The following is a 15299-nucleotide window of genomic DNA, read 5'->3' as shown; positions in this document are numbered from 1 at the left end:
AAGTGTTTATTTCATCTCTGAAGGTGTTCAAATTACCATTTCAAATTTACTGTGCACGATTGGACTCGTTTTCACCATTCAGATTTCCACTTTTGAGATCCAGAGGCTTATTTTGGCCATATACTGTAGAAGAAGAGGGTACGTTGCATTTTGTCAGATCCTGATGCATCCTCTTGTGTTCCTGGTTTGTCGCCCTCTGCCGGCCCACACAGGAGTTTCATCCTCGGGTGGGCTTCAGTCCACAGCTTTTCCTCCCTGAAGCTCGCCTTTCAAGTCACTAGTGCTACTTGTCTGGACACACGCAGCCAATCTCTTCCTCATGACGCCACTGAGGCTGGGCTGAAAGGGCTTCGATCATAATATTTAACACACCCACCCTTTTTTCGATGAACACTTGGATGGGAGACAAAGCAGTGTTAAGAGGACACACACATGACAAACCGGGATCCGTGCACCTGCCATCCAGGCTGTGGGGTTTTGACGTGAACGGAGCGGGACAGCGTCCACGCATCTCGAAGCGGATCACCTGTTATATTATAACCACGGATTGATGCTTTTTTTTTTTTTTTTTTTTTTAAATCTTGTCTTTATTTTTTTTGTTCAATCCCAGGACTGTTTCTGTTAGGACTATATACTTTTCCCTTCAGAAGTTGGTACAAATCTGACATCTCACTCTTTGCTGCCAGCATTCTAAGGAAGTTTGAGGTAGAAGATCAGTGCTTTGAACAGGACCCGCCCTCCTTCTTCTTATCTATCTCTCGTTAACGATTTATTTACAGCTCCATCCTAGTGACACTGTATCTTATTCAGCAAAGCGATGAATGAAGAGCGCTTTTTGAGCTGCTGCCAGGGAAGTGTCTGCTGTTCATAATGTGTCGGTGTGTCCAGCTGTCTGCAAGAACTGGAACTACTGTCTAACAAAAAATAAATTAAAAAAAAAAAAAAAAAGGACTGAGCACATTATGGAGTTTTTGACATAGGCTTTACATGCATTATGTGTGGAATAATCAGAAAATCTTCAAGCCAACCTCGCTGCTTTGTCATCGCCTAACACTATTGGACATCCATGTCGGTGCGTAAGGTGCGCTGCGCTTAGAAAGCTAACTCCGACTGTAAAGAAATAAAATGATAAAGATGATATTGTTTCGGAAATTCAGAGTGTTGATTCTAATGGTGTTTTTAGTGGCGTGCACCATGCATATTATGATAGACTTGTTACCCAAATTGGAGAAGCGGGCTGCGGGAGCGGACAGCGGGGACGGCGGCTGTCAGTGCGCACACCACCCGGCCGGGGAGGCGCAGGGCTGGGGGAAGCAGCGCGCCAGGTCGGCGGCTGAAGCGGGCTGGCCTAACAAGCACACGCTCCGAATTTTGCAGGATTTCAGCAACGAACCGAGCTCCAACCTTACATCTCACTCCCTGGAAAAGAACACAGCTGCCGGGGAGAGAGCGGAGTCCTTCGGGCGGATGAGACCGTCAGCGGGGAAGGCGGAGGACCATAAGCCGCTCATCGGAGACGCGAGCGGGGGTCGAACCGTCCCTGCCCACGGTGCCTCTGGACTGTCCGCTCTGTTTGAGCATCCCTTATACAAGATTGACCTTCCTACTCTCACGGACGATGACACTTTATTTAACGTCAACACTGACATCAGGTTTTACCCCAGAACTACAGGGAACCAAGGATGGTAAGATGATTCAGGAGGGAGATGGGTCTAAAATAAAAAAGGGTTACAAGTGGGACAGTGGACAGAATGTGGACTGTAGAGGTTATTCAGCTGATGGAAGGTCTTTAGAGACAAGCTTTAGTCCTTACATGCAGGCTGTCATGAAGCAATAACTGATTTATACTTTTTAGTAGACATGCGTCTATCTATCTATCTATCTATCTATCTATCTATCTATCTATCTATCTATCTATCTATCTATCTATCTATCTATCTATCTATCTATCTATCTATCTATCCTAACCTTACCTTTAATATAGGTTTTTTCATGTTTCACCTTTGTTACTTTATGCCAAATATTGCTCTCATTTCCTATATTCTGACTCCTCTTATCTTATCTTATCTTATCTTATCTTATCTTATCTATCTATCTATCTATCTATCTATCTATCTATCTATCTATCTATGTATGCATCAGTCATCATCCACCCATCTCTCCTGCTCTCATGCCATATCTTTATAAGCATGCAACTTTTCACAGATTATCCTTTATCTGCTTTGTTGCAATTTAACCATGTAGTTCTAAATAAAAAAAAAAAGCTATTCACATGACAAGTCCTTTGACAATTCACGAATTACACAGGGAGATTCATACACAGTAATGAATATAGCCCATAAATAAGGTTCTCTGTGCAGCACTTCTTATTAATCCATCTCATTTCCTTTCCCTGTTGTCAGGCACAATGATGACGGGAATGAAGAGGAGGAGGTGTTCTCTCCAACAGGTGAGGTGACGGCAGAATCGTACCCCAACTGGTTACGTTTCCACATCGGGATCAACCGCTATGAGCTGTACTCCAGACACAGTCCTGTGTTGGACGCCCTGCTGAAGGATCTGGTCATCCAGAGGATCACCAGTGTGGGTGAGTCAGTCAGAAAGAGGCAACGAAGACTGTGTGTGTGTGTGTGTGTGTGTGTGTGTGTGTGTGTGTGTGTGTGCGTGTGCGTGTGCGTGTGTGTGTGGTGTAGACTTTTGGGGGATCTGTCTGTAGAGTCAGCTTAGAGCATTGAGAATGTATCTATTACACTCAGTAAAAATCAGTGGGGTAAGCATAACTAAGAATATTATATTTTCTATAAAACATACAAAACAAATCATGACATACGCATGGCCAAGGTGGTTAAACCCCACCGTGAAAATATGTTCATTTCACTGAATTTGCACATAGAATGAATAACAGCATGTCTGCTCTGTCTATAATGTAAAATATGTACATGTTGGTGAGAGAATGAACACACATGGCCCTTTATCTGCATTTCTGCTTGAATGTATGTGTGAATCTATAAATCTGTAGTCAGCTTTTTTCTTTCATTTCCCTGTGGAGCTTGATTTACGTCCCTGCGATCTATCAAATACCTTTGTTTCATCTGAACACCTTAGACAATACAAAAAGAACACGCACCTCAGTATCAATTTAAATGTTAATGAAAAAAACAGGCATTTTTACTGGAAAAGAAAAACCACACAAACTATCCTATCACATCACATCACTGAGTTTTGTTTCACAAAATGCAACTGTTTAAACATTTCTTTTAGTCCTAAAACAGATGGTTTCATTTGATAGGTAGAGGGTCTGTGAGAGTAAATTCTTTGTGTAAATATGTGAATGAAACAAAAATGTGCTTCTTTGATCGTCACAGTAGGATTTTGGACACATCTGCTTTGTAACAGAAATTCTCATTAAAACAATCTAGGCAAATAACTGTGACTCGGACTGTGATTATCATTTTACTTTAGCACCTTTTAAAAAGTCAGTCAGCAGTATGACTTGTTAAACTCCATCATTCCCAGGCAGCCCACAGCCATTCATGCCAAACACTACAACCTGTACTTTAGTAGTTTGTGTGTACTTAGTGCCCCATCTCTATATAGCGTATAAACCACTAATCTGTGCACAGGCACACCTATAAAAACACAGTCTGTCTGCAAAAAAGAAATCTCTGTGGATGGTTTATAAGTGTGTGTGCCTAGACGTGTACATTACAGTGTACATGCAACCTAATTGGTGCACACACATACCACTTATCTGCCTCACTAAAATTACAAAACAGAGCCTGCAACATTAGAAAGTTTCTCTGTTCAGCATTTTCTCTGGTGTAGTGCTGTCTCTCTCTCTCTCTCTCTCTCTCTCTCTCTCTCTCTCTCTCTCTCTCTCTCTCTCTCTCTCTCTCTCTCTCTCTTTCTGTCTTTCCTCATCTGTGTCTGCCTCTCTGTTGGGGAAGGCAGTGGCCTTTTGTTCAGTCTTCAGTGAGACTCATAAATCATACGCACACTACCGTGAGGTGGCACAGGTGAGAGCAGGATGGATTTATCATCACAGCATGGGAGGGGAATCTGATGGTGGTGGGTGAAGCCTGGAGCTTTTCAAAAGACCAGAGAACGTGAATGTGTGAAAAAGAAGACAGGGACTTTGATTCATTTGTGGATGTTTGGTAAAATAGAGGGAAAGATAGACGGTTTGAGCAACAGAAACACATACAGATACTGAGACAGATGGCCTTTAGAGAACCAGACCCATGTAATGTAATGTCCTGAGGGCCAGCTATTGAAGTCCACTATTGTTCAAGTCATGTTAGATCGCATGTCAGTGCAGACACAATCCAGAGAAACAATCAGCCAAGCTTTGGGATTTCTCATAGGGGGATTACCTTTTGTAGTTTTCGATTAGAAATAAAATTTATAAATGGCCAGTACCACGCAGTGAATTGAGGTCAGTTCCTCATGGATTGTGGCTTATGGGGTTCAAGGTCGCCGCATTAAAACATCTTTCAATCTCTCAGAGGTTTTAGTTATGCTACATAGCAGTACCAAGTTTAAAGATTATTCTGAGGCACTGTCCTCTTGACCTGGCTCCAGCAAATCTGGCTTGTGTAGGCTTAATGCTCTTGGTATATTCTTTGGTTTTTATTTCACCCAATATGTGCTCTTTGTTGTAAAGAAAAGGCACTGACCTGAGGTCATTTAGGCTGTACTTTGTGCAACTATGTATGTAAAATCCAAAAGCTTTTGAAAATGAGTCACGGTGGATGGGAAGGATTGCCCGGGGTGAGTAAGAAGAACTGAGACAGACGTAACAGAGAGAAAATGAATAAAGGATGGCATACAGTATATAAGCAAGAATGAGGAAAAATCAGAGGAGAAAACTGAGACAAACAGCAAGAGAGTCAATAAATACAAATGACAGATGTTTGCAGGGGGTAGAGTTCATCCAGCTACTCAGACACCAAGTTAGACAGTAAGTGGGTCCACTACAGGGGGCTTATGGTGATACCGGGGTTAGGCAGAAGCGCTGTGTTGTGTAATATGCTCAAGTTAATGCGCTGTAATAAATGGGCAAATCCCCTGAAAGCCTGTCCATTATGACAGAAACACAAGGCATTTAGACAGACCTGGCGGTCCCTTTGTCTGAAACAGAGGCACCCAGAAAGCTCACAGTGAGTCTCCATCAGCCTCTGGGAGACTCTGCGGACATGACTGATAGGCAGAGACATGTGCCCTACCTCCTCTCCCCGGGTCGGTTTGTGGGAACGAGAGTGGAAGTGGCTGTGGAGGATCTGATGTGCACAAGCAATCACTAACAATGTGTAAAACCCATGGGATCTGGACAGGAACATCTGGTCAGAATCAGGTCTGTTATGCAGCACGTACCGATATAGTGTACACACACACGGATGGAAACACACAGGTGGGGTCAGTTTGTTGTTGATGTGAACAGCACAACTTGTTTAGTCGTCAGAAGATGCTTTTTGCACTGCTTGCTTCCATTTCCCAATATCTGGGGAACTGCAGTGGAAACTTTCATTTTTCTCGCAGGCAAATAACAAATCTGTACTCTATATGCACAATTACATTTGTATTTGTTTATGTTCAAATGGAGATGTAACTCTCACTTATTTTTTCTTCCAGCCATGAAATCTGGAGGCACTCAGCTGAAGTTGATCATGACTTTCCAGAACTATGGACAAGCCCTGTTCAAGCCCATGAAGTAAGTACAGTCTCCTGTCAACTACCTGCATGTTATCACACATTTTAAGTATCAAAGATGCTTCCAGTCTTGCAGCACCTTATGTTAAAATATCCAGTAGCTTATCTGGTTTAGACAGGCATCTCACATTTCAGCAACTTTGCATTTTGCCCCTAAAATTACTTCCATGAAAAATCAGTTTGATGCACCCACTTGAAATGCATGTGTCTCAAGAAACAGAAGTACAAGAAATCTCCTCTGAATAAGCACAGAGCACTGCTTCTGCATCATCGGATGTGTTCAAATACACAGCTCGCCCTTCTCTATGATCTTTTTCTGATGGGGAATCGTCTGTCTGATTTTTAATTAACATCAACAGGCTTATGTGTTAATTAAAATGAGCATTGAGCCATCATGAAGATGTCTGTGGGGAGGCATACAGTATATGCTGGCGTTGCACATGAAAAAGAAACGCCCTCCTTCTCAGCTGTCTGAGTTTCGGACTATGAATTCCCGTGCCAGCAGGGATAAACAGTGTCCAGGCCAACTGGGCTGTGATCAGAAGTAATTGCTCAGGAGCCTGATTTGATTGCTATGAAATGTAGATCTTATACATGAGAGCCTCGGTGGATGATATTAGATTCTGGGAGAAAGAGAGAGACAAAGGCAACAAAAAAAAAAGAAGAGACAGAGAGTGTGTTTGTGTGTTTCCATGCATAGACTCAGTGACCTGCATGAGTATCGTTTGCACTGATTCTGTCTTTTATATGAACCGTGCACATGCCAGACAAAGTCACATGGTGGAAGGAGTTCAGGAGTTTAAGATAAGTTTAGAAATGAAATGTGAGGTGTTGCTTCTTAATATTGTTTCACTGTCAGGATTTGATTAATGTGGAGGCTGCAAAGTTTATTCAAAGTTTATTCACCTACAGTGCGGTGCTCATATCCCTTATTCAGCTCCACTTTACCTGCATACATAGCCTCTTATTGCCATAATATATACCCAAAAAGAGCAGGAGCGGCAGTTGTTCTGTGAGTTTGAATAACTTTCCAACCCCAACTTGGCATTTCAAATCAAGGTCAATCAGTAAGACATCAAGCATTGTTTACAAAATTTGCCCAAGAGAATGTGGTCGAAACTATGGCAATCTGAACATCTACTGTCGCTTTTATACACGCAAACCTTTCAAGTCAGCAGCAGCTCCCTGCAGGCACAATCACAATAGTCATATCTGACAAGAACTGAGATTAGCCTGCATTTGTATATGTGTGTGTCTGTGTGAGTAAATGTAAAAGTACATTAGAGTGAGGTCGACATGCAGGGACTGCTTCTAGCCAACGCGGACAGTATGTATGCACGCATGTCGAGAGTTTATGTGTGCAAGTGCGATGGCTGCATGGTGTGTGGTGAGGTGCGGTCAGGCAGCGAGCCGACGCTCAGAGCAGCTCATGGTATTAAAAGTGTCAGGAGACCCCCATCCATCATCATCAGTCATGAAATATGTTGTTGCAGACATGGAGACTACATGCAGTTTTGTCATAAATAACTTATGTAATGAGTGTCTCAGAAATCACGACTGTGTCGGCTTTGTCATGAAAATGTATGAGGAACGACTGCAGCTCACATTGAAATATTCAGACTTAAAGTGGTTTCTTATTTGAATTTTGCTGTCATATCTGCAATTTTTAGGATTTTCTGTGACAGTACAGATTTTAAGTACTGCCATGTTTTCAGCTTCCATTCAGTTTGCTGAGGGTCTCTTAGTTAGGGTGGGCGATATCACGTTATGTCTGCTTTTGCACTTAATTAATTTGATTTGTCAGCTGCTGACTGCATTCAGACATCGGATACAACTGCTCGACTACTTCAATATAAATGGCACTGAATCATAACGCCAATTAGATGTTCTGATTCCTGACCTTTGCTTGAGGAAATCTTTCTCTAACTAGACTTTTTTACATTTTAATTTAATTCCTGTCTTGTATCTTGTCTTGCAATATGAAAAGAGGATGATGCACAAGTGATGACAGAAGAAAATTTAGTGTGTTTTTGTGAAATTTAGGATCCTTTATGACAGAATTTTTTAGAAAAGTAGAGATATATATCATGCACTGTAATTCAGGTAAAATGCTGCATATGAAGATGTGTTTTACTCTGAATATTGAGAATCTATAAGAAAAAATCTAAACATGATTATTGATTGGTGATGTTAGTGAATGTAGAAGGAAACATCAGATACTGTATGTAACAGTTAAGTAAAATGTTAAAGTTACAGTAGATGGAAGCAGAGCAGTCCGTCTCAGTTGCTGTCAGAAATTTTTTTGACAGTAATTGTATGTCAGTTTCTGAATTTTATTCTCCGGCTCTTTATTTGGCCTGTCATGTTGTATTCATACTCTTTGCCTTAAATGTCAAAATCATCTCTAGTGTTTACAGATGTCACACAGAGGTCCTCTCAGCGGAAACAGAAAAAAAACCTCAATCTGTTACAAAAATTCTGTAAAAATATTACCTTTGTTTTTATACTTTTATTAAAATACATCGGGAGGACTTTTCGTTACTGTCATGGCATTGATGTGTCCCACTTTTATTTCAGAAACTGTGGAGCATTGTGGGTACAGTAGTTCAAATCATTGCTGTGTTTTATTGTTTTTCTTCACCTGTCCCATTGTGCAGCATCAAGTGGTGCTTCAAAGAGGCTTTGATGTTTCAGACCTCCTTTGAGTTGAATGCAAATTGTACATTGGCATGGGCTAGGAGACTGCACAAGCTGACAGCTTGCCAGACACCACCACACTATGTTGTCTCCATGAAGCTCTGGGAGGAAAAGTTTCCTTTTATCTGTCTGACTCTATGATTGCGGTTGGCAATTTAAAGTGTGTGGGTAGGAGACGCTCGTTTAGTTTATGAAACTGCAATTTGGTAAAGTGGTTTGGGTTACAACAGCTTGTTTATTCCCCACAAGAAATGAACTCCTCAGATTTTTGAGTCAGACAGATGTTTGTGATGAAAAATTAATCCAGCAATGAAAATTCCGTCAGTAGATTTGATTGTGTTTTCATTTACAATAATACCTCGAAGACCAAGAGGCTTACAATGACGTGGTGTTCATATCAGCAACAATTACATTTAACATTTGTTGCAAGGTTAAAGTTAAGAGCGGAAAAGACGATGGCTGTGATGTACTGTAGAAGAGTCAAAGGAGGTAACAAAGAAGAGACGTGAAGAAGCCGCTCCTGAAAAATGAGTGCCTTCTAGGACGGGAAGATGGTGAGAGGCAGAGATAGATCAGAGTGGCAGGGAATGGTGAGCGCTGCCAACCTGTCAAGGAACTGGGTCTTCCAGCTGGAGCCAGGTTACGGGCCGAGTGCAGACCCAATGTGCCAAGCCTCCATGTTTGCCTGGCTCAGGTCTCTGGTGCCCATCCTGCCCTTTCCCTGCCAAGACCCTGGTTGTGGTGTGTACACAGAACCATAATGTTCATGTCAGGCTAATTGGTTTTGTCAGATTGAGGGTTGAGGGAGGAGGTGTAAGGCTCCGATATGTGAAGAAAGAATTAATTTCTCTGTCATATGCGGTCTAACAAGCCTGCTCCAGCCCCTGTCTTCGGTTTTCTTGATGGTCCCTCAGTTCAGAATGGATTATGAACTGCAAAAATTCCAGAAATGTCAGAAACAGATTTGATCGTCCCTGTTTTCTTGTGCACATGCCCCGGTCCTGCCAAGAGCTGTCGTATCAGTGCACAGTTCATTACATGTAAACATGTGTGCTAGAACATATATGTAGGGCACACATGGCCCTGCTTTAGCACTCATGCCAGTGTTTATGCACATGGGGAATCAGGAAATGTCCTCTGTATCTGTGTGTACCCAATCATTTGTGACAGGCTTGGGCATTTGGCGCCGGCAAAGCCTGTGGGGTTGGACATGTAACCTCGTAGCTGCAACATCCAAGAGGCTTCTTCATTTTTATCTTCTTCAGTCTGTTCCATAACCACAAATCCATCATATCACCATATCTGCTTTACCCCAGCTGGGCCTGACTGACACTCCTCTATCAGCTGAACAGATATATTGTGTATCACAGGACTGAAGTCATCTAATGTGCTTTGGAGAGAGCCAGTCCCTTCTCTCATTATTGATTGAAAGACTGATGATTTTATCTTACACACCAAGAGGACTAAACTTCAGATTTTTTGTAGCATTGTACACATTTGATCCAGCTAGTTTTGGTTTCACAAGCACACTAAAGTCATTTTCTGTCATCACCTATGTTTCCCTACTCTTAGCATTGATTGGTTCGTTGACAGGTATGTATTTGACATCTGTGTGTGCCTTTTCTGTTTCAATAGAGAAAAATGAATGAACAGGTGCATTTCATTTCAGTGCCACTAGACTATTGTTGTGGTAGTAGCACCGGCAGCAGTTTTAAGTGCAATACTCAAGATAAGTTAAATCTTTTATTATTACAGTGTATCATATTTGTCTCCTCCTTTCCCTGTACTACCATTGCTTATTCTTATTCTAATGTTGTTGTTTTTTTCTTTTGTATAATTAATGACCATAGCTTCTTACTTCCTGTGTCCTAATTACCACAGGCTCAAACTGCCAAAAAAAAGTGTTTTCACCTCCATCAAGGTTCGGCTGTTTGGCCAGACCATGGTTTCAGTGTGGTCCAAATCAAACCACAGTCCAGAAGTCCAGACTAGAAGGTGTGAAAGAGCCTTCAAATGCATTTCTATAAAGAACAAGCAGAAACAAAGATGTTCAAGTAACTTTAGTGGTTTGTAGTTTGTAGTTTCTACACGTTCTTTTCATAAACGTCTAATATCTACAAGAACTGTCATTTAATCTTCCACATCGACATTTTATATACACACGCAAAAGTCCCAATCATATAGATTCAAGACTCACATACAAAGCGTCTGTGCACAGTGACAATAAGAACCGCTCTACAGATTGATCTGTCCCTGTCTTCACACCAGCACTCTGTCAGCAACAATAATGAAAAGAAACTCAATGAAATCCAACAACTGTAGAAGGATAATGCCCACACATTGTAGAGAAAAGCTGAATCCTGTCAAGTCTCAGAAGATCTCTTCTGATCCATACACGTTTCTTTGTAAAGGACTTGCATGTCTCATTTCATGGGTAAATGTGGGTAAAATTACATACATTCATGGACAAACACGGTAAATGAACATGTTCTGTGTGGATTTACTGTCAGTACATGCAGTTGTAACAGACAGGTCCTTGATCACGGTTTAACTGGGTTTTTCCTCTTATTCTTATTCTTTGGCAGTACTTATTTAACAGCGACACTCAAGAGCTCTCCATAAGAATTCTGCTGCCAGAGCTCATCCATGGATGTGCAGAGGCACAGATGAAGCATGTTACTACAGACAGCTGTTCACACAGCTGTGGCTACACACACATATATACACTGTACACACACATGCTGCAGACATTGATACACGGTGGGGGTTACAGAGTTCTTGCACCCTCCGTCACCTGGTACTGGTGCTGGAAAATCCAGAAGCCGGCTGCCAAGCAGCAGCTGTACCCACTCACTCAGAGCTGTGGGTATATTACACAGAGGGTGATGACTGCAGTCGCATACTGTCAGCACACAATAGAAAACTAGCTCATTCACTCAGATCGCTCACCATTTACAGTTTCTTAATGATTTTTACAGTGGCAAGTGAAAGAGTGTTCAGGTGCATGAAGAGAGAAATTGTAATGAAACATCAGAGCCTTTTACATTCATGTTAACATCTTGACCTTGTATGTTATGATGAAGTCTTCCTGTGAAATCAATCCTGAGGTGAGATGTCGTATTTTACCAGTGAATTGTGTAGACTTTGGCTTCAGGCTTTTGCAGCTTCAACTGCCTCTCCTGCTGAACTCCACTTGGCAGGGAGGGATTCATCTGCTTTTCAACAGCCCCTGCTGTGTTGTCCTGGCATCAGTGTTATCTCTCAGACGTCCCATTGAGTCCAGTCATGTCACAGAGACACAGGACCGCTCACCTGCCAGGGAACAGGGCTGCTCACCGAGCCATTTGCCTACATCTTACATTCATTGTTTTATGAGCCTCACAGTTTTTTTCTTGTTGATTGGCTGTTGTAATGTTTGGGTGGACTGCCATATTGCAGATGTTTTCTTGACGAGAACAAAGAAGAAAAGAAGACAGCTGCATTAGAGGAAGAACACAGAAGGTGTGAAATGATAAGCATGCAGTCAAACTCCGTACAGTTTCCCAACAAAACCAGCAAACGCAGACTGTGTTGACATCCATGTCAGTGTTGCATTTCCTTTCTCTTTAACATTGCATCATTGTTTTTTGTAACTAACTGTTGTCAGATTTAAAAATATTTTATTTGAATGCAATTCAAGCACAGTCGGTGGGAGTAACACATAATGAAGTAAATAATTAGACTAATGTTTTGCATCATGAAATGTAAATTTATCATTTGTTTTATAGGTGAGCTTTTTTTTTTTTATTGTGCAGCAGCTCTATTTCCTGTGCAACAGAAATAACCCTAAGACATTTCAGTTCTCAAAGCTATGGAGAGCTCTCCTCTGTTTCTATCACACTCTCAGAGTGTGAGTGTTCTGGTGTCAGGCATTCACATCTGTTTCTCATGCAGCTTTGTACTTGCAGCCAGGCAGCTACAGAAGGCCAAGCCCGCCAGCTCTTCTTTAGGCTCTAGGCACTACTGACTCCCTCCGCAAGGTCTTTAAGATTAATTTGTTTTTTAAGCTGCTCTAATGTGGCTGAGGATTGCTCATTTTACACAGCCTCCTTTCACTTTCCCCCCTCCATGCTCCTCTTTCATCCTCCTCTGACCTCTCTCAACTCACTCCTTCCTTTTTTACATTCGGTGTTGTGGTCCAGCTTCAGGCTGATGTTTATCAGTAAACACTCTCAACCTTTCTCTTCATCATGTATGTAAGCATTCTGTTTTTCCTTTGCCCTTATTTAATCTTTGATTTTATTTTCTTCTATTTCAGGCACTCATGTAAACAAACCCACCTAATGAAATTCTCGGTGTCTGTGCTTCACACTGTGATGTTGATTAGCAAATGATGTGGGTTGTTTGCATGTGTTTGAACTGAAGTGTTTATAGCTGGGTAACCATGCATCCACTGAATATGTGTATGTGCATGTGTGTACGTGTGTGTGTGTGTGTGTGTGTGTGTGTGTGTGTGTGTGTGTGTACGTGTGTGTGTATGTCCAGTGTAGTCAGAATGTGGGTGCTGTGATGCGTTGGCCTCTTATAGGCTGTGAGATGAGCTGGTTAATTAGCGTGATGCTTTAACATTCATATAACCAGCTGCATTCCGCGTTGGTTTGTCACATCTGCCTAAGTCATCAACACACACATCCATACACAGTACATATTCTATGTGAGTTCATACCATTTAGTTTAGTGAAGTCTTATTAAAGTCTAATGCAGAATATAATGGTTAAATTGAAGTGTCAATCATTCCTGAGCGTGCTGCTTAAGCTCTAATTGCGTCTCATCATTACAGTGTGTGTGTGTTTGGATGGAGAGTCATATTTGGGTGTTCTGCAATCACTAATTTAATCCTTCACATCTGTCATAATTACCGCTCACTCATTTCTATGCCATTTGTTGAAAGTACTCAACACAAGTTAGCTCCTTTCAAGTTCTCCTCTCCTTCTAATTCATGGAGTTTTATCTTGAGTTCTGTATCTATTCTAGATGCGAGAGGTCGGAGAGAAGCATCTGGCGCTGAACGTGTCTGTATGTCATCTCAAATCTCAAATAACTTTTTTTGACAGGCGCACTCTTGCAGACTCCCAGTTCAGACACTGAAAAACACAGAGGACTGTCTTATTTTAGACTCCCAAGCCTTAAACTCCCCTCACATCCTCACGACTCTCTCTCACACACACACAAATACACACACACATCATAAAAAGTCATCGCTCATGAATGTTTTACTGGGTCAATTCCTGAGGAAGTGGTGTTTTTTCATCACCATCCCTCCTTTCTTCCTTCTCTCTGTCCGTCACTCTGTCTCCACCTCCCGTACATGCTCCTTTTTGGACTTGTTTGTTTGATTCGCTGAGGCAGTACTAATCCTCAGCTTGTCCCTTGCCTCCGTTCAGAGCCTCTCTGCTCTGTATTTTTAGATTCTCCCTGTTTTCTCTCTCTCTGTGAGTACTCTAATCATAATATGACTACAGAATAACTGAGTTGCCAGACATGATATTCTGAATGGTGCACAGTGGTGTGTGTTTATGGGCAATGACCCGAAAACCAGCAGTAGCAACATTCATACCTCTGCAGAATCTATTATGAATAATGTAAACGACTAAACAGCCACTACACGCAACGCAATATTTCTACATACACTCACGTAAAAAATTATTAGACCATCTAAAGTCATCAAAAACAATGGTTATGCAATCAGGTACTAACTCCTGTGTGTATCATGTGACTAAAACAGACATGAAAGAAACATGGAATGCCTAAAAGCACTGTTTTTGTCAGTACAATGTGATTTTGGTTATTATCAAGAAAACATGGAAAATGGCTAAATATCAGCTCTAAAATTAAACTCTTATGAGCTATTTTTGTCGTTATCATTTATATTATTATATTTGTTGAAACAAATGTACCTTTAGTTGATCAAGAAATTGAAGAAAATAAGGGGTGGTCTTATAATGTTTTCCGCAACTGTACTATTGCAATAATGTCCAACAGATAAAAACATATAAAATAAGATAAAATAATGGCAGATATTTAAAATACTTGCCAGTCCAGTTGTTGTTCATGTCATCAGTCAGCGACACTGACTTCCTGCTTCTTTGTCAATTACCATTTCTGATTCGATTCAATCCCTCTTAGATTAAACTAGAGCATCTCAACTGAGAGATTGCGTGTATCTTTCGTGCTATAGTTACATCACTTTGTACTTGTATGTGTAACTGGAAAGTTTGTGTATTTCAAAATCATAGGAAATAGATCTTTTTGAAACTGTGTGATGACTAAATGATAGAGCTGCACAACATTAGAAGAAATAGTGTGACATTTTTTTCTGCACTACATACAGTTGTGGAAAAAATTATTATACCACTCCTTGTTTTCTTCAATTTCTTGTTCATTTTAAAGTCTGGTACAACTAAAGGTACATTTGTTTTGACAAATATAATGATAACAACAAAAATAGCTCATAAGAGTTTAATTTCAGAGCTGATATCTAACCATTTTCCATGGTTTTCTTGATAATAACCAAAATCACTTCAGTTCTTGCATCGATAGCTATGGAATTGTACTGCCAAAAACAGTGCTTTTAGGCAATCCATGTTTTCTTTTCGATCTGTTTTAGTCACATGATACACACAGGAGTTAGTACTTGATTGCATACTGATTGTTTTTGATGACTTTTGATGGTCTAATATTTGTATTTGTGTATAAATAAATACAAGGATTTTCACCAGATGACTTGGAGCTCTATTTTTACATCAGTGATCTTTCATGTAGAAAACATAATAACAGAAATAATATTAATGATAACGGAAAAATAATAGAATTACTAAAAATAACTGAAAAATGATCACACTGCGGGCTGTTTT

The 15299-nt window shown here is 40.9% G+C and overlaps 1 protein-coding gene across 1 annotated transcript in view; it reads left to right on the top strand.

The window, feature by feature from the left end:
• The first annotated feature begins 241 nt into the window (after positions 1–241).
• Positions 242–15299, top strand: part of fam20ca (FAM20C golgi associated secretory pathway kinase a) — a 51543-nt gene continuing 36485 nt past the window's right edge. Inside the window, exons 1-3 of the mRNA XM_030141644.1 lie at positions 242–1685; positions 2403–2587; positions 5632–5710. Of these exons, the coding sequence (XP_029997504.1) occupies positions 1126–1685; positions 2403–2587; positions 5632–5710 (824 nt within the window). The 5' untranslated portion in view covers positions 242–1125. The remainder of the gene's footprint in view (positions 1686–2402; positions 2588–5631; positions 5711–15299) is intronic.

The sequence above is a fragment of the Sphaeramia orbicularis genome, chromosome 8 (genome assembly GCF_902148855.1).
Source record: "Sphaeramia orbicularis chromosome 8, fSphaOr1.1, whole genome shotgun sequence".
Lineage (NCBI taxonomy): Eukaryota > Metazoa > Chordata > Actinopteri > Kurtiformes > Apogonidae > Sphaeramia > Sphaeramia orbicularis.
The sequence above is the reverse complement of the archived record's forward strand: the minus strand, read 5'-3'. Positions and strand labels throughout refer to the sequence as shown.